This window comes from Pristis pectinata, chromosome 8 (assembly GCF_009764475.1).
Source record: "Pristis pectinata isolate sPriPec2 chromosome 8, sPriPec2.1.pri, whole genome shotgun sequence".
Taxonomy (NCBI): Eukaryota; Metazoa; Chordata; class Chondrichthyes; order Rhinopristiformes; family Pristidae; genus Pristis; species Pristis pectinata.
Window position 1 is genome coordinate 50420248 of NC_067412.1, and position 18699 is coordinate 50438946.

At 42.0% G+C, this 18699-nt stretch overlaps 1 protein-coding gene across 4 annotated transcripts in view; it reads left to right on the forward strand.

The window, feature by feature from the left end:
• Positions 1 to 18699, forward strand: part of LOC127573553 (sodium- and chloride-dependent neutral and basic amino acid transporter B(0+)-like) — a 66243-nt gene that overhangs the window by 35294 nt on the left and 12250 nt on the right. For all 4 annotated transcript variants that reach the window (XM_052021890.1, XM_052021892.1, XM_052021893.1 and 1 more), the window contains 2 exons: positions 12750 to 12875; positions 17999 to 18117. In XM_052021890.1, the coding sequence (XP_051877850.1) occupies positions 12750 to 12875; positions 17999 to 18117 (245 nt within the window). The remainder of the gene's footprint in view (positions 1 to 12749; positions 12876 to 17998; positions 18118 to 18699) is intronic.

Consider the following 18699-nt stretch of genomic DNA (forward strand, 5'->3'; position numbering starts at 1 on the left):
CCTAGTGCTAGCATGTATTAGTTAAAGCTGCACCTCTTGAAATAGAGAATTGCACTGTGGCTGCAACAGGTGTGGCAGGCATTCTACAACTGAACCTGAACTGAGAGACTTATCTGAATCTCACAACACACAAGAGACTGGGCTTTACAGTTTTCCAGCGAAAAATTGGAGGCCTTGGTGCTGGACGTGGAGAAGAGGAGAGCTATCCTGCATTAGCATAGGGTTAATGGACCATTCAGAAACCTACTGACAAGACAAACTGCTGGAGGAACTCAACAGGTCAAGCATCATCCATGGAAGCAAAGGGATGGTCAATGTTTTGGACTGAGTCCCTGCATCAGGACTCAGTAGAGGGAAGATGGCAAGTATAAAGAAGTGAGAAGGAGGGGTGAGACAAGGGCTGGTAGGTTATAGGTGGAATCAGGTAAGGTAGGAGATGATGGGTAGATGGAGCCAGGTGGGGGAAGGGGATAGGGAAAATAGAAATAGAGGATATGAAAGGTAGGCCAAGGGAGAAGAAACGCAGGTAGATAGTGTATGGATGATGAGCAGATGGAACTAGATGGTGGAGGGTAACGGGCAGTGGGGGGGAGAATGGAAATAGTGAACAAAGGGAGAGAGATCCTAAGTGGACCACTAGGAGTGGGAAAGGAACACAGGGGATGTGGGTTACCTGAAACTGTAAAATTCGATGTTCATACCAAGTGATAGCCTAGAACTGGAAGATTTTGTTCTTCTAGCTTGCGTTTGGCCTCACCATTATAATGGAGAAAGTCAAGGACAGATGGGTCGATGTGAGAATGGGAAGGGAATTAAAATGAAATGCAACTGGAAATGCAAGATGGTCATTGTGGACAGAGCATAGGTGCTTCACAAAAAGGTTGCCTAGTCTACATTTGTTTCCCCGATGCAGAGGAGGCCACATTGCAAGCACCAAATGCAATAGACTAGGTTGAAGGAGTTGCAAGTGAACCTCTACCTCACCTGGAAGGGCTGTTTAGCTTCCTGGATGGTGTTGAGGGAGGAGGTATAGGGACGGATGTTTCAATCATTAAGACTGCTGTTACTATCTAATGAGTTATCACAGAAAATGATCCTGTTATCATATCCAGATCTCCTCCCCGCATCCCAGTCCCTTCCAGTGTTAGAGTAACACCAACTGAATGATGACTGAGTCAGAAGGTCTGATTTCAACTTCCATCTCTATAACTTAGACTCAGAACTATAAGCCAACATTCCAACACACTGCTGAAGGAAAATGGTACAACTGAGAGCAACAAAACGCTGCTGGAGGAACAGGTCAGGCAGCATCTGTGGAGGCAAAGGGAAAGTGAACAGTTCAGGTCTAGACCCTGCATCAGGACTGAGATTGTAGAAGAGATAAATCCAGCATAAAGATGTGAAGGGGAGGGGTAAGGCAGGAGCTGGCAAGTGAAAGGGGATCCAGGTGAGAAGGGATTGATGGGTAAGTGGGATAGGGAAGGGTGGAGATTGCAACAGAGGCTGGGAGGTGACAAGTAGAGACAATAAAGGCAGATTATTGGATCTGATAAGACTGGAAGGTGACAGGTGGAACCAGATAAGGGACAGATGGTGGACAGATGGGAAAAGTGGGGTGAACGGATAGGGGATCCAGTGGGTGACAGGCAGGTGGAACCAGATAGGGGAGGAGAAAGAAACACGGGGCTGGGGGTGTGGGTGGTTGGAAAGAAGGGGGTGAACAAGAGAGAAGAGTTACCTGAAATTTGAGCATTTAATATTCATGCCATTAGGTTGTTCACTACCCAGGTGGAACATGAGATGTTGTTCCTGTAGTTTACGTTTGGTTTCACCCTGGCACTGGAGGAAGCTGAGGACAGACAGGTTGGTGTTGGGGGGCTGGGGGGGGGGGGGAGTTAAAATGGCTTGCAACCGGGAGCTCAAGATGGTCATTGCAGACAGAGAGCAGGTGCTTGGGAAAGCAGTTGCCTAGTCTATATGTTGGTTTTGGCATTGTAGAGAAAGCCTCATCACAAGCATGGAATAAGACCGACAAGGTTGGAGGAGGTGCATGTGAATTTTTGCCTCACTTCGAAGGGCTGTTTAGATCCCTGGATGGAGATAAGGGAGGAGGTGTTGGGGCAAGTGTTACACCTCCTATGATTGCAGTAGAAAGTGCCAGGGGCTGATGAGGGATAAACTAGGAAGTGACAGATAGAGAGAGTGTCCTGCAGAAGGGGGTAGGGAAGGGAAGATGCGACTGGTGGTGGGATCGCATTGTAGCTGGAAGAAGTAAGGGAAAATTATGTGCTGGGTGCGGGGACTGGTTGGGTGAAAGGTAAGAACCAGGGGAACTCTATCTCTGTTCTGTCTGGGAGGTGGGGGTGTGAGAGCAGAAGTGCAGGAAATGGAGGAGATGTGGTGAGGGCTCCATCAATCACAATAGAGGAGAAGCCATGTTTCCTGAAAGAGGAGGATATTTCTGGAGTCAAAAACCTCATCTCGAGAACAGATGAATTGGAGGCTGAGAAAAGGAGGGAAAATGATGGTGTCCTTAAAAGAAACAATGTGGGAGGAGGTGTAGTCAAGTAGCTGTGAGTGTTGGTGGGTTTATAGTAAATGTCAGTGGATAGTTTGTCTCCTGAGACAGAGAGAGAGATCCAGAAAAAGGTAGAGAGATGTTAGAAATGTTGTTTGTGATAGACAGATGGAACCAGGTGGGTGAGGACAAAGAAACCAGGTAAAAGGGGCTGTGGCAGGGTGGGGTGTGTGTGGAAAGAAGAGTGTGTGAGAGAGGATCTGGATGGATCAGAAGGAGAGAGGAAGGAATGTGGGGAGGTGGAAGTGGGTGGGTTTACCTGAAATTGGAGAATTCGATGTTCATGCTGTTGGGTTGTAGACTGCCCAGGTGCATCTGTTCTCGAGATGAGGCTTTCCACTCCAGGACATCTGAACCATCCCTTTCTGGGAAACATGGCTTACCCTCTACTGTGGTTGATGAAGCCCGCATCCGCATCGCCTCCATTTTCCACACTTCTGTTCCTACTCCACCTTTCCCCAGATAGAACAGAGGAGGAGTTCCTTTGTTCCTTTCCTTTCACCCTGTTTGCACTCTTTGAGATGCTGTTCTTTAGATAAAATGTTAAATCAAAGCCCCACCTGCTCTATTGAGTAAAAGGTCTATGTAGGCTTTTTGGATGAGGACCATGGGAAATTTATAGAATTATCTGCTCAAAATCATGTTGCAGATTGTGGAATCTTGCTGTTGGCTGCAACAGCAACAGAAGCTACACTTAAAAGTATGTCATTGGCTGTAAAGTGCTTTGCAATATATTTTACAAGTGATTTAAAGGTGCTATTTAACTGCACCTTTTATTCTTTGTTTCTCATTCCACAATCTTTTTCCTGCTTTCTCCATCTTCCACACCATAACCCTGACCTTTCTGGTTTCTTCATTACAACCTTATTAAACTCTAAAAGAAGAGAAAACAGAGAGACTAGGTGAAGAATGGAACATACAGCCCCTGCAACATGGGGTGTTTGACACCAATAACTGGACATTAGCTCCCATTTATTAATGTGAAACACCCCATGTTGTAGGGACTGTATGTTCCATTCCACTTCTGAAATGGGTCAAAAGAACTGAATTTTGAAAGTGCAGTAGGATGCTACTACCCTATAACATGTTTTGGCATGAGGCTTCATCTTCCTCTCCTTTTCTGAACACATTGAGTCATTGGCAACAAGCAGCATGCAGCCAGGGTAAGGGGAAAGTTTACTCAAGTTATTCTGCAGGAGATTTGATGGGTTTGGATGAAGGTGATGGGTGTTCACAGCAGAGTGCTTGGTGCATTAGCAGAGCTGCCAGAAGGCCTGAATGCATTGTTAAGGAACATGGAGGAGTCTGCGGTGAACTTCTGTCATGCAATATCAGCTTCTGACTATGCAAGCTCGGACTCCACCATTACTGTATATCTCTGGCTATCTAGATTCAAAGTGATGTGTGGACTGCTACAGCAATTAAGAAAACTACTCTCTGGTGCTTTGCTGGTATTACTGAGGTGTAACTCTAAGGGAGTGGCAGTAACCCCTTGAAGCATGAGTCTACTGTCCTCTCATGATGTCACCACCCTTGATCTCAAAACCTATCACTTCACAACTGCATTTACCTGTGAGCCATCCAACCCCGAGTATTACCTCTCCTGTTGAAATCAAGGTTGTCCTCCAAAGCCACCTTCCACTGAATGGCACCGCCATTCTACACTTTACTATTGCCATGGGGAAGCACTGCCTAAAAGTATTTGGGAAAACAACACCACTTTGGCAATACAGATTGTACCATCGTGATTAGCTGATGCTTCTTTGCAATGTGGCATAATTTGATTCGTAAAGTTTGTTTGGAATGTTTATTATGTATTGGCTTACTTTTGCATTATAACCAAAGATGCTCTGATGTTCAATGATAAATGGAGAATTGGAATTGTATTTACTGGCATGGACAGCTGGGCCAGAAAAGAACTGTCAATCTTATCTTATTCTTCCTTCTCCTCCACCTCTTCCTCATCTTTCTCCTTTATCTGACCCACTTTCTCCTGATGGTGAAGGCTGAGCACCTCTACGGGGAACCAGAGTGATGTTAAGTATCCCATCAGGCTCTGGGAGGACACACTGCTGGCTAGGAAGAGATGTTGGGAACCACAGAACAAAGAAACAGTGAAGTAAGATTAGGTAATCAACACCCAGTCAATATCAATTGAGAACATAGCTGAGATATCTTTACATCCCTGTGGACTATCCCATTGGAACCCATCCTACTGTGAGCTATCCAGAAGACAAAACAAGCAAATGATGATGCTTTTGGGAACTGCCATCTTGTCGAAAGTATGATTTGGCGTGTTACAAAAAAGCACAAACAAACATTCTGCTGATTAAGGAACAAAATAATTGAAGTAATTGTAGGGTGATGCCAGCAAGAACTTGAAGAAACACATATCCATATGGATAAGAATTGGGATTACATCTGTGTAAATGGCAACAAAGAACTAAGCAATGTTTGGAAGGTATGTGAAGAAATGTATAATAAGATGTCTTATGAGATGATCAGCAGCAGTGACTGTGAAGAGCAACCACTGAAGGAGACCCTGAGTCAGGGACTCAGAAGAACTCGCCAAGATCGAACCCAGGCCAGGTTCATCAAGAGAGGGTAATTTCTGAATACAAGTTGTGGGTTTTGGAAGTTGTGAAAGTAAAGAGCAGTATAATTAAGAGGTGTGAAACTGATAAGTTAATGAGCACCACATAGTGAATCTTTGAGTTGTTTGACTAATCATGATTAATGAAGAAGTATAGTTGTTGGACAAAGTCTTTGTCTGGTTTGTTTTATCATCTGCTATACTTAATTGGCAACAATGGGTGAGGTTGTATTGAATAGTGGAGACCATTGTGCATCTTGAAACTCACTCTGGCAAATACTCTTGGGGTCCTCCATTGATTGTTCATTTTTTGATCATGCCAGTGATGTACTCTGTTACATTTCATGTGATAACATGGCATTGCTTGCATTCATGTGTGCAGAGAAGTCTAGTATCATGTTAACAACATATAGCCCTGCCACCCTGTAACCAGCCTTTGGTTTATCATAACAAATAAAAGCTATGCTATAGGAAGTAACATATTGGTGTGGATAGAAGATTGGCTGCAGGGAACAGAGAGTAGGCATGGTTTTCTTCTATTTGGCAAAATGCTAGAGAGGTTTGGTGCTGAAAACACACCTTTTTACAATTGATATAACTGATTGGAATAAAGGCACCAATGGTACAGTTGCTAAATTTGGAAAGTAGTAAAGAGGACAAAAGGATCATATAAAAGGATAGAGATAGGTTAAGCAAGTGGGCATGTGGAGTATAGGATTTATGAAATTGTCCATTTTTGCAGGTAAAAATAGTTTTAAAAATTTGTATTATCAAAATGGTGAGATATTGTTGAGCTCTGAGATACAAGGGGATATGGGTGCCCCCCGTTCATGATTTGCAAAGGGGTAGTATGGAGGCAGAACAAGTGATTAAGAAGCCAAGAGAATGTTATTGTTTGATGCCAGGGGAATTGAAAACAAAAATGTGGAGGTTATGCTTCAGTTGTATAGAGCAAAGGTGTGGCTGCATCTTGAGTACTGTATGCAGTGTTGATCTCCTTATTCAAGGAAAGATGCTGATGTGTTGGAAGCAGTTAAGGTTTATAGTACGAATACTGGGAATGGATAGATTGTCTTCTGATGAAAGGTTGTATAGGCTAACCTTGTATTGACTGGAATTTAGAAGAGTGGAACTGACATAATTGAACCATATAAGATCCAGTGGAAAGATGGCAGGGCAGATGTGGAGAGATGGAAGGGTGGATGCAGAGGGGAAGTTTGTTCTTGTAGGGGAATTCACAAATAGACATCACAGTTTATATATAAAAAAAATAAGGGACTGCCTGTCTAAGACAGGTGATGAGATTTTTTTCTTTTAGTGGCTCTTGAGTTGTTATAATTCCTCAAAAGCTGTTGGCAGCAGAGTCTTTGAATATTTTAAGGCGAGGTTAATATGTTCTTGATAAACTAGGAGCTGAAAGGTTACTGTTGGTGGATGGGAATGCAGAGTTGAGGCTAAAATCAGAGCTGGTTGGGGGAAGGGTGCTAATGAGTATGGGTGAGGGAATAGATTACAGGGAAATAAATAGATCAATGGGATTACTCTTAGAGCCAGAATAGACTTGATGGGCTGAATGGTGTTCTTTGGTATCATGAGGAAAAATGAAATATAATAAACTGGGCAGAATAAATGTGGATTTATGAGTGGGAAATAGCATCTAACAAATATCTTCAATATTTTTGAACTTTTAATTAGCAGAATAGATGAGGGTGAACCAGTTCATGTGATATACCTGGATTTTCAGAAGGCCCTTCATAAAGTGTCACATAAGAGATTATTAAACAATAGTGGAGTGCACTGTATTGGAGACAATATTCTGTTGTGGATTGAGGACTGATTAATGGACAGAAGAAGAAAAAAAGTGGCATTAAACAGTTCATTTTGGTTGGGAGGTCCAATGGGGTGCTCAGAGGTTGCTGCTAAGAGCCATCTATTCATAACCTATATCAATGATTTCGATGAGGGAATGAAGTGCAATGTATTTACTTTGCAGATGGTACCAAACTAGGTGGTAGTATGAATTATGAGGGTGATGCAGCAAGTTTTCAAGGGATATAGACAGGCTAAGTGAATGGGCAAGTACACAGCCGGTATAATGTGGAAAAACGTGAGGTGGTTCACTCTCTGCCTCCTCCTCTTCCTGCAAAGAGCTGGCTGTTGATCATTTTGATCTTTCTCTATATCTTTCTTAATATAAAGTCATAGATTCATACATTGCAAACACAAAGCCCATCGGCCGAGCATGTCCATGCTGACCATCATTGCATCCCATTTACCAGGATTTGGTCCATTCTCGGTTGAGGTCCTCCCTCAGCCTTCTCTGTTCCAAGAAAAACAAACCCATCCTATCCAGTCTTTCCTTAAAACAAAAAGCCTCACCCCAGGCAACATCCTGGTGAGTTTCCTCTCCAGTGCAATCATGTCTTCCTACAGTGTGGCAACAAGAGCTGAACACAATGCTCCCAGCTATGGCTTAACAAATATTTTGTAAAGAGGTACCATAAACTTCCTGCTTTTTTTATTCCATGCCCCAGCTAATGAAGGCAAATATCACATATGCCTTCTTCACCAGTGCTGCAACCTTTGGGCATCCTTGTACACTGAGGTCCCACCATTTCTTAATGCTCCGTAAGACTCTGCCATTCCTTATGTGCATCCTACCCTCATTAGTGCTCCCGAACTCTATCTCCTTGCACTTATCAGAATTAAATTCCATCTCCCAATGCCCCTATAATGTCAGTGATTATTTATTTATATATAACATTTATCTAACTTATTTATCTAACATGGTGTTAATAATTTCTTTTATTGATCCATGTTCTGGGTCAGTGATGAGGGATAAAAGTCAGTGATTTGTGTTATAAAGACATAGTTGCTTGTCAGTGGTTCATATTATCGTGTCAGTGTAATTATAGTCTCAATACATGTGTGATTTATAAATACATCACAGAAAATATTTAACAAATGGCTAATGTTAAAGATGGTAGCCCAGAATGGTCCAAAATGTGAAAGATTGTAAACTGTGACATTGAGAATTTGGTCAAAATTGGATGGTGAATTTTGCTTTTGCCTCCAGTACTTATAATTGTTCATGTAACTTTAGATCAAATAATGTCCAAAACTTTAAATGTTTATAATGTTTGGTTGATGTTAAAGGGCTAAGAAAGAACATCTTGTAACAGAATAATAAGTTAAATGTAACTAACTTGGATCAAGATATGATAGAGCAGGATGTAGCCTAAGTGCTGTATGTGGGAGATTGTGGACAACAAGACCATTCCTGAGCAAGTATGACTGTGGTTGATAACCCATTCTTGAATCTCTCCAGCTTAGCCATTGCTGTGGAGTGTGAGTTGGAAACAACACAGGAGTGAGGGAATTGTACGTTGAGAATTTACTCCCAACCTCAGTCTGATTTTAAATATCATTAAGAAATGCAAGCAAAATGGAGACAATGTTCCTCAGAAATTGATTCTATCCAATCAATGCAATGTAATAGCTAAGGGTGAGGGTGAGGACTGTGCAAACACTAACCATGCCATTTTGGAACAAAAAGCCTTCTGGCAGGAGAAGGAGAAGGAGGAGGAGACTTCCGTCTGGGAGTTCCAATGGATTCTAAAACCTAGGAACACAAATAACAACCTTTGTAAATAGAACACTGGAGAAGGACATGGAAGCTAGTGAGTTCAAGGAAGAGAACAGTGGTATCCTGAAGCATATCGTCATCATGAAGGAGGAGGTGTTGGCAAGCTTGAGGTTCATAAAGGAGGATGAACTCCTGGTGCCTGACCAGATGTATCCTAGGACATTATGAAAAGGGAGGAGATCGCTAGGGCCTTGCAGAGATTTTTATATCTTTGCGAGCCAAGGGTGTGATGCTGGAAGACTGGAGGATGCCTAATGCTGTGCCTTTATTTCCGAAGGGCTGCAAGGACGAGCCAGGGAACTACAGGCTGGTGAGCCTTATGTCAATGGTGCAAAAGTTACTCAGAGGTTCTGAGGGCTTGAATTTATATGCATTTTGGAAGGCAAGGACTGATTAGGGGAAGTCAGAATGGCTTTGTTCACAATGTCTCACAAATTTGATTGAGCTTTTTCAGGTGACCAAGAGGATTAGTGAAGGCAAGGTGGTGGATCTTGTCTGCATGGATTTTAGCAAGGCCTTTGATAAAGTCCTGCATGGTGGTCTGTCCAGAAGGTTGAAATACATGACATCCGGGGTGAGAAAGCAAATCAGAAACAAAATTGGCTTGGTGATAGGAGGCACAGGGTAGTAGTGGAGGGTTGCTTTTCATATCAGAGATCTGCAACCTATAGTGTGTTGCAGGGATCAGTGCTGGGTGCTTTTGTTATTCATCATATTTATTGATGATTTGGAAGAGAATGTATGTGGCAGTTTTAATAAGTTTGCAGATGACACCAGAATCGGTGGCGTAGTGGACAGTGCAGAAGGTTGTCTAAGGTTACAAGAGGATCTCGATCCACTGGGAAAGTGGGCAAGGGAATGGCTGATGGAATTTAACTCATACAAGTGCAAAGTGATGCATTTTGAGAAGTTAAACGAGACAGACACAGAGAATGGCAGGGCCTTAAGAAGTGTTATTGAACAGCAAGACCTTGGGGTACAACTGCAACTTCCCAGTTTGCTGAAAGTGGAGACACAGTTCAACAGAGTGGTGAAGAAGTTGGGACATCATGTTGCAGTTGTACAAATCGTTGGTTAGGCTGCACTTGGAGTGTTGTATGTGGTTCTGGTCACCACACTTCAGGAAACATGTGATTAAGCCAATTAGGATACAGAAAAGATTCACAGGAATTTTGCCTGGACTGGAGGGTTTGAGTTATAAGTAGCAATTGGATAGGCCTGGACAGTTTTCCCTGAAATGAAAGAAGCTGAGGAAAGTCCATGTGGAGGTTTATAAAATTATAAGGGGCATATATAGAGTAGATAATCATAGTTGTTTCCTCAGCGTAGGGAAGTTTAAAACAAGATGGCATAAATTTAAGCTGAAAGGGGAAAGATTTAAAGGGGACCTGAGGGGCAAGTTTTTTCACACAAAGTGGTGGGTGTGTGGAATGAGCTGCCAGAGGAGGTGGTAGAGGCAGGTACATTTACAGGTTTAAAAGAGATTAATAAGAGACGATATAAGCAGCTCTTTTCTGTCTTATTGTACCCGCTATACTCCTTGTCACCAGGGGGCCTAGATTTGCCTATTCCACCATTTTTCTTTGTGGGAACAAACTTACCCAGAACCCTTTGTATCTGCTTTTTAAATACGTCTCACTGGTGGGATTGATTTAACTTTAAGTAGCTGCTTCCAGTTCATTTTTGCTAAATCACTTCAGTGTTGTAAAATTGGTCTTAACGCAATTTAGAAATCTTTCTCCTACATTATTCTTGTCTTTTTACATAACTATATTAAGTATAACTGATTTATAAATGTTTACACAAAATTGCTCACCCATTGATAGGCCTACTTTCGCCTATGTCTATCTCATGGCACCAGAAATATTCTAGAAATTACTACTTTTGAGGTCCTTCTTTATTTCTTGTAACTCAATGAGATTCACCTGCAGGACCTCACTCCATTTTCTTTTTATGTTATTGAGATGGACCACAAATTCTAGCAATTTATCCTCCTACCCCATAATGTTCTGCAGTCACACTGTGATGTTCTCAAACCTGGCACCAGGAAGGTAGAGTTGTTCCTCGAACTATAGAACCCTCCATAACTAATTTTTTTGATTTCTCTCTTTCAGCTCCTTCTCTTCCCTGTACAGCTAAACTACTCAGTGTTGCAGTGTTAGATTTGTCTGCAGTCACCATCAATATTCTGAATCAAATATCGATCAAAGTACAAGATACCCTTTGGGGTCCCCTGAACTCCCCAGCTGGGTTTTCTCCTTCATCTGGATGTCACCCAGACCTCCAGCTAGCAGTCCAGTAAGTTTCAGTTTCTAGTAAATTGACCACTCCTGAAATGAGCAGCTCGCACAACAGTCAGCCTCGTGGATGGATTGCAGACTGTTGCTCATGCTCCGAAACCTAGAGCTTGAGCTCTTCCAGTTGGTGACCTTGCACCTGTAGTAATGCAGGCAGGGGAAGTATCCTGAAGTTCTTCCATGGTACAGGGTGTGCGTACTACAGGTCCGAGGTGCCCTACTATGTCTATTTATCAGGTTAACTCATCAAGAACAAATAAAGTACCAGAGCAGCACCACTCTACTCCCATTTGCAAAATGCCATATCTCTTGTTTTGTACTCTGTACATTATCTATACCCTTCTGTATTCTAGTTAACATTGCAAAAACAGTTCTACCTAGTTAGTGAACATTAATAATAGTTGTAAAATAAATAAAAATTGTCTAACCAATCCAACAGTCAGAATTTGTTTTAGCACCACAGTTAATGGGGAAATAAAACAGATGCAAAGTAATGAACTAACTGGGATAAATGAATACATCTTTGAACAAGACATTATATCAGAAAATACTTTGGGGTTTCTGGCCTAAAGAAGTTTTCTGTATATTAACAGAGACAATCAAGAAAAAATTAAAAGAATGCAGGCAAACTATTTGGCAGGTATGACATTAGTGTCATTACTGAGTCTGCAAGACATTCAGGCCTGGGAATTAAATATCCCATGTTATAAAGTTTACAAAAAGGTGAAGGTCATCTTAGAAATGGACATAAAGACAATTCAGGCAGTGCAGACTTTATTGCCAAAATTAATTTTAAAAAATTGGAAAGGATTTAGGACTGTGGTGGGAATACTGTGTAGACCCCTTGCTATGAATGTGAAGTGGTAGAATGAATAAATACAGAGTTATACAAGCAAAGAGAGAATGGTCTTAATAAGATAAGATTTCTAGGAGACTAACTTTTGTCCAGTTTGGTATGCAGTGTTGTTCATGTATGAAAATAGTTGCCCAGAAATTGGATTAGGCTCTGTTGTAAACTATGCAATTAAATTTCTATGAAAAATCAATGGACTCACTACAGATTCCATGAAGGCTGTGATTTTCTTTTTGGGTTCTTTATTCATTTGTTACACGATTGCACAGAAGAATCCAGCTCTGAGCAGTGGCATTATCTGAATGCTACTTCTATAATTTTGAATCCGGTAGATGTGATGCATCTTAGATGGTACCATTCATGCAGAAAGAAGTCTTTACAATCTTTGTGTGTCTGCTTTCCTGTTGCTTAAAGCGAACTTGCTTGAGTAGGTCTTTGAAAAATAAAATCAAGGTCTCAACTCTGATATTACTTCTTTAAGTACTACTTTTTATGCAGCACTCCCTTGCCTACCCCCACCATCCTTCTACCCATTGTGGCTGTAAATCTATGTCTAGAACCAGTGAAGGAGAAAATCTTATTAGATTTAGCAATGAATCATGAGTAATCATAATATACTTGGATGCATATACCACCTCAATAAAGTTTAAAAATCAGCTGCTTTGAATATTGGTGCACATTCCAATATATTTTGCATCACCCCCAAGATGAAATACACCTGCTTGTGTTCACAATATGTATATCTTTAAGGGCTATTAACTGCAATTGTATCCACTATTTAGGTTTTGGTTTGGCTTTCATTGCCTATCCAGAGGCTTTAATACACCTTCCGTGGGCACCTCTATGGTCCATCTTGTTCTTCTTCATGCTGCTCACTCTGGGACTGGACACTCAATTTGCAGGTTTAGGTAAGAGTGGCATTACCAAATTTGATGACACTTTTGATATTTACAAATAGAAGTTATCGAATTACTTTCTTCATTCAAGTGCAGAAATTATTGCAGGTGGATATCCCAGACTGCTATCGCAGCTGGGAAATACTGGCAGTTGTGTACAGAGCTGTTGGCATTTCTCAGTCTTGGCTTCTTAACAACAATCCTGTAGTTTTGTAGCCATTGCTGCAGAGACTTTTTATTTTACAGAGAAATTTTTTTAAGAACCACATCATTAATTGGTAGGATTTTATTCTGAGCTCTAGATTTTTTGTCCAGGTGTCTGGGTTACTGGTCTGGAAGCAAAACCACTGTACCACCAGCATATCCTTTACTCGCCCCCCCACCCCCCCCGACCATCACTTATGCTGGTAAAGTTACCAGGTTAGACCTGGTGCACAAACTGTGAGCCCATTCACATCAATGGAGAGGGACATCTGGAAGGTACAAAGAAAACTATAAGGTCAGTTACAATTTTTAAATGTTTGAATTAATGTTTTTAAATGAAGTCTTTTTAAGATATTTAATGTTAAATTAGTTTTTAAAAATATTTTTAATTGAAGTTTTAATCTTTGAATGTCTGGGACATTCCAAAGTCTTCAAGGTCATTGGCTGGATTGACAGCCACTAATCCCTGGGGCTGTGACCAACCTTCTGTCAAAGATGTTGCAGTCATTTCATGGATAGGCATTGTTCTAGTTCAGAGAGACATCACACATGGTGTTGCTGCTACACGGGACCTCACTGAACTGGATTAGGCCAGCTTCAAGTGGCAAATAGAGATTGATGAATCCAGAAAAGGTAGATCAGTGTGGCAGGTCCTGGCCATAATGCTTCTGTATGATAGTCTTCTGCTTGCAATCTTTCTTGGGCAGCAAGCTGTTTGTTTTAATTATCTGCAGTAATGAGCCCTTCAGAGGAATATCATTCCAGTACTGGAAGACTGCATAATAGAATTTTTGTTATATCTTTATTCTTTTGTTGATGAGTCTCTTTGCTCAGGTGATAATGTTATTTTTTGTGAACTGAATCAACTCCTGCTTCTCCGTTTAAGCCCAGGGAATGTTGTCTGAGGATACTAATTTTGTAGTTTGGGGTTTCTTCCTAAAGGTCTACCATGTTAAAGTAATTGGAAAGCATCCACTGTGAGGACAGGTGGATAGAGGAAGCTGCCTTCTTCTGCTCCCTCGGATTTGATTAATCCAGTGAGTCATAGAGCTATACAGCATGGAAAACAGGCCTTTTGGCCCATCCATGCTGACCAAATTGCCTAACTGAGTTAGTCCCATTTGCTTGCATTTGGCCCATATTCCTCTAAACCCTTCCTATCTATGTACCTGTCCAAATGTCTACTAAATGTTGTAACTGTATCTGCCTCTACCACTTCCTCTGGCAGCTCGTTCCACATACGCACCACCCTCTGTGTGAAAAATTTGCCTTTCTGCTCCCTTTTAAATCTTTCCCCTCTCAGTTTAGACCTATTCTCTCTAGTTTTGGGCTCCTCTACCCTGGGGAAAAATGTGGCTATTCAGCTTATCTATGCCCTCATGATTTTATCAACTTCCATAAGGTCACCCCTCAGCCTCCTATGCTCCAGGGAAAAAAGTTATCACTTATCCAGCCTCTCCATATAATTCAAACCCTCCGGTCCTGGTAACATTCTTGTGAATATCTTCTGCACCTTTTCCAGGTTAGTTATATCCTTTATATATCTGGGAGTCCAGAATTGCACACAATATTCCAAGTGTGGTTTTTACCAACAAAGTGTTACCACATGACATTCCAACCCCTGTACTCAATTCCCTGACCGATGAAGGCAAGCATGCCAAACACTTTCTTCAACACCCTGTCTACTTGTGTCGCCAAGGAACTATGTACTTGCATACCTAGGTCTTTCTGTTCTACAACACTCCTCAGCACCCTACCATTTACTGTGTAAGTCTTGCTCTGGTTTGTTTTACTAAAATGCAACACCTCACATTTTTCTGAATTAAACTCCACCAGCCATTCATCAGTCCACTAGCCTAGTTGATCAAGATCCTGTTGCAATCTTAGATAACCTTCTTCACTGTCCACTGTACCACCAATTTTAGTATCATCCACAAACTTATTAACCATGCCACCTACATTCTCATCCAAATCATTAATATAAATGATGAACAACATTGGACCCAGCAATGCTGGTCACAGGCCTCCAGTCTTAAAAAAACAACCATCTGCCACCAACCTTTGTCTTCTACTGTCAAGCCAGTTTTGTATCCAACTCGCTAGTTTGCCCTCCATCCCATGTGATCAAAACTTATGGACCAGCCTACAATGCGGTAACTTGTCAAAGGCCTTGCAAAAGTCCACATAGACAACATCTGCTGCGCTAACCTTATCTATCATCCTGGTCACATCTTCAAAAAATAACACCATCAAATTCGTGAGACACTATTTCCATGCACAAAGCCTTGCTGACTATCCTTAATCAGTCCTTGTCTTTCCAAGTGCATGTAGATCCTGGCCCTCACAATCCCCTCCAATGACTTAGCCACCACTGTCATCAGGCTCACTGGTGTGTAGTTCCCTGGCCTATCCTTGAAGCCATCCTTAAATAAGGGCACAACATCAGCGACCTTCCAGTCTTCCTCACCCATGGCTACTGATGATACAAATATCTCTGCTAGGGTCCCTGCAATTTCTTCCCTAGCTTCCACAATGCCCTCAGATTGGTTGAGCATTTGGGGGACAGTGACCACCACTCCCTAACTTTTAGCATTGTCATGGACAAGGATAGAAGCAGAGAGGACGGGAAGATATTTAATTGGGGAAGGGCAAATTATGAGGCGATAAGGCTAGAACTTGAGAGTGTAAATTAGGATGACATTTTTGAAGGTAAATGTACTATGCAGATGTGGCCATTGTTCAGGAATCTCTAGCAGGATGTTAGGGATAAATTTGTCCTGGTGAGGCAGAGAAAGAATGGCAGGGTGAAGGAACCATGGGTGACGAGAGGTGGAACAACTAGTTAGGAAGAAGAAGGCAGCATACATAAGGTTTAGGAAGCAGGGATCAGATAGGTCTCTTGAGGAATATAGAGTAGCAAGGAAGGAACTTAAGAAGGGGCTGAGGAGAGCAAGAAGGGGACATGAAAAGGCTTTGGTGAGCAGGGTTAAGGAGAATCCCAAGGCTTTTTTCATGTACGTGAAGAGCAGAAGGATGACGAGAGTGAAGGTAGGACCGATTAGAGACAAAGGTGGGAAGATGTGCCTGGAAGCTGTGGAAGTGGGTGAAGTTCTCAATGAATACTTCTCTTCAGTATTCACCAAGGAGAAGGGCCTTGATGACACTGAGGACAGTGCTGGTAAGGTTAATGTTCTGGAGTATGTAGATATCAAGAGAGAGGATGTGTTGGAGTTGTTAGAAAATATTAGGACAGATAAGTCCGCGGGGCCCGACGGAATAATCCCCAGACTGCTCCGCGAGGCAAGGGAGGAGATTGCTGAACCGTTGGCTAGGATCTTTGAGTCCTCATTGTCCATGGGAATGGTACCGGAGGATTGGAGGGTGGCAAATGTTGTCCCCTTATTCAAAAAAAAGTTGTAGGGATAGTCCAGGGAATTACAGACCAATGAGCCTTACATCTGTGGTGGGCAAGCTGTTGGAAAGGATTCTAAGAGATAGGATCTATGAGCATTTAGAGAATCATGGACTAATTAGGGACATCCAGCATGGCTTTGTGAAGGGAAGATCATGTCTCACAAGCCTGATAGGGTTCCTTGAGGAGATGACGAGGAAGATTGATGAGGGTAGTGCAGTAGATGTGGTCTACATGGATCTTAATAAAGTGTTTGACAAGGTTCCACATGGAAGGCTTCTTCAGAAGGTCAGAGGGCATGGGATCCAGGGATGCTTGGCCGTGTGGATTCAGAATTGTCTTGCTTGTAGAAAGTAGAAGGTTGTGGTTGAGGGAGTGCATTCAAATTGGAAAGCTGTGACTAGTGGTGTCCCACAAAGATTGGTTCTGTGACCTCTACTTTTCGTGATATTTAGAAATGACTTGGATGAGGGGGTAGAAGGGTGGGTTAGCAAGTTTGCAGATGACACAAAGGTCGGTGGTGTTGTGGATAGTGTGGAGGACTGTCGAAGCTTGCAGAGTAATATTGATAGGATGCAGAGCTGGGCTGAGAAGTGGCAGATGCAGTTCAATCCAGAGAAGTGTGAGGTGGTACACTTTGGAAGGACAAACTCCAAGGCGGAGCACAAGGTTAATGGCAGGATACCGGGTAGTGTGGAGGAGCAGAGGGATCTTGGGGGGGCTTCATATCCACAGATAACTGAAAGTTGCCTCACAGGTGGATAGGGTAGTTAAGAAAGCTTATGGGATGTTAGCTTTCATAAGTCATGGGATCGAGTTTAAGAGCCATGAGGTAATGATGCAGCTCTCCAAAACTCTGGTTAGACCACACTTAGAGTACTGTGTTCCGTTCTGGTCGCCTCATTATAGGAAGGATGTGGAAGCGTTGGAAAGGGTGCAGAGGAGATTTACCAGGATGCTGCCTGGATTGGAGAGTATGGATTTTGAGGAGAGACTAAGGGAGCTAGGGCTTTACTCTTTGGATAGAAGGAGGATGAAAGAAGAAGGATGAGAGGAGACTTGATAGAGGTATACAAAATATTAAGAGGAATAGATGGAGTGGACAGCCAGCACCTCTTTCCCAGGGCACCAATGCTCAATACAAGAGGGCCTGGATTTAAAGTAATGGGTGGGAAGTTCAAGGGAGATGTCAGAGGAAGGTTTTTCACCCAGAGAGTGGTTGGTGCATGGAATGTGCTGCCTGGGGTAGTGGTGGAGGCAGATACATTGGTCAAGTTCAGAGATTGCTAGATAAACATATGGAGGAATTTAAAATAGAGGGATATGTGGAAGGAAGGGGTTAGATAGTCTTAAGCATGGTTTAAAGGTCGGCACAACATGGTGGGCTAAAGGGCTGTATTGTTCTATATACTTGTTGAGGTCCCAGGGATTTATCTACCTTTATGCATTTTAAGATCTGTGGATGGAATACTGTGAGACACTGATTTTCACTAACCCAATTAAAAATTTCTTTCACCAGAAACAGTTATAACAGCCCTACTTGACCAATTCTCAAAGATTTTGCATTTGAAGCGCCTTTATTTGACAAATGGAATGTGCTTGGTGTTTTATTTCCTCGGCCTTATATTTGTAACAGAGGTATGCTATTCTTTAATAATTTGTTATATTTCCATGTATGCTGGTTATCACTGGTCAGAAATTTCACAGGAGTAAGTAATGTGGAAGAACCTGGATGTGTTATGTTTTAAGTTGTTTATATGTGCAGAGTGATGATGCCTGACTGAGCCTTTCTCACCATGGAGCCAGGTAAAGTAGATAAACTTCATCCTTATTGTCATTCTGTGAATCAGCTTTGGAATGAGATGATTTTAAATTGCCAGGTGTTGTTTGAAATCTCCTACTGTGTAGCACTAAGTTCTTGAGTCCATCTCTTTTCATTTATCAGCCAGGCTCAGCTGTTATAGCTGGAGGCTTTGTAGATGTCTATTATGTGATAGAAAAAGCAGAAATATGAGTTAACACTTAATGTGGAAATGGGAACAACATTCGGGCTTTGACAAAATATAGAAAGAACAGGGTGAACAATAGAAAAAACAGATGCAACCCAAATGCCAGGAAAAGCCGGCAGGTAAAATAAGCCAATTGAATAAAGGCAGAAATTTACAAAATCATCAAAACTGATTAGATGTCTTTAACCCAGAACACATGGGGATTACAGGA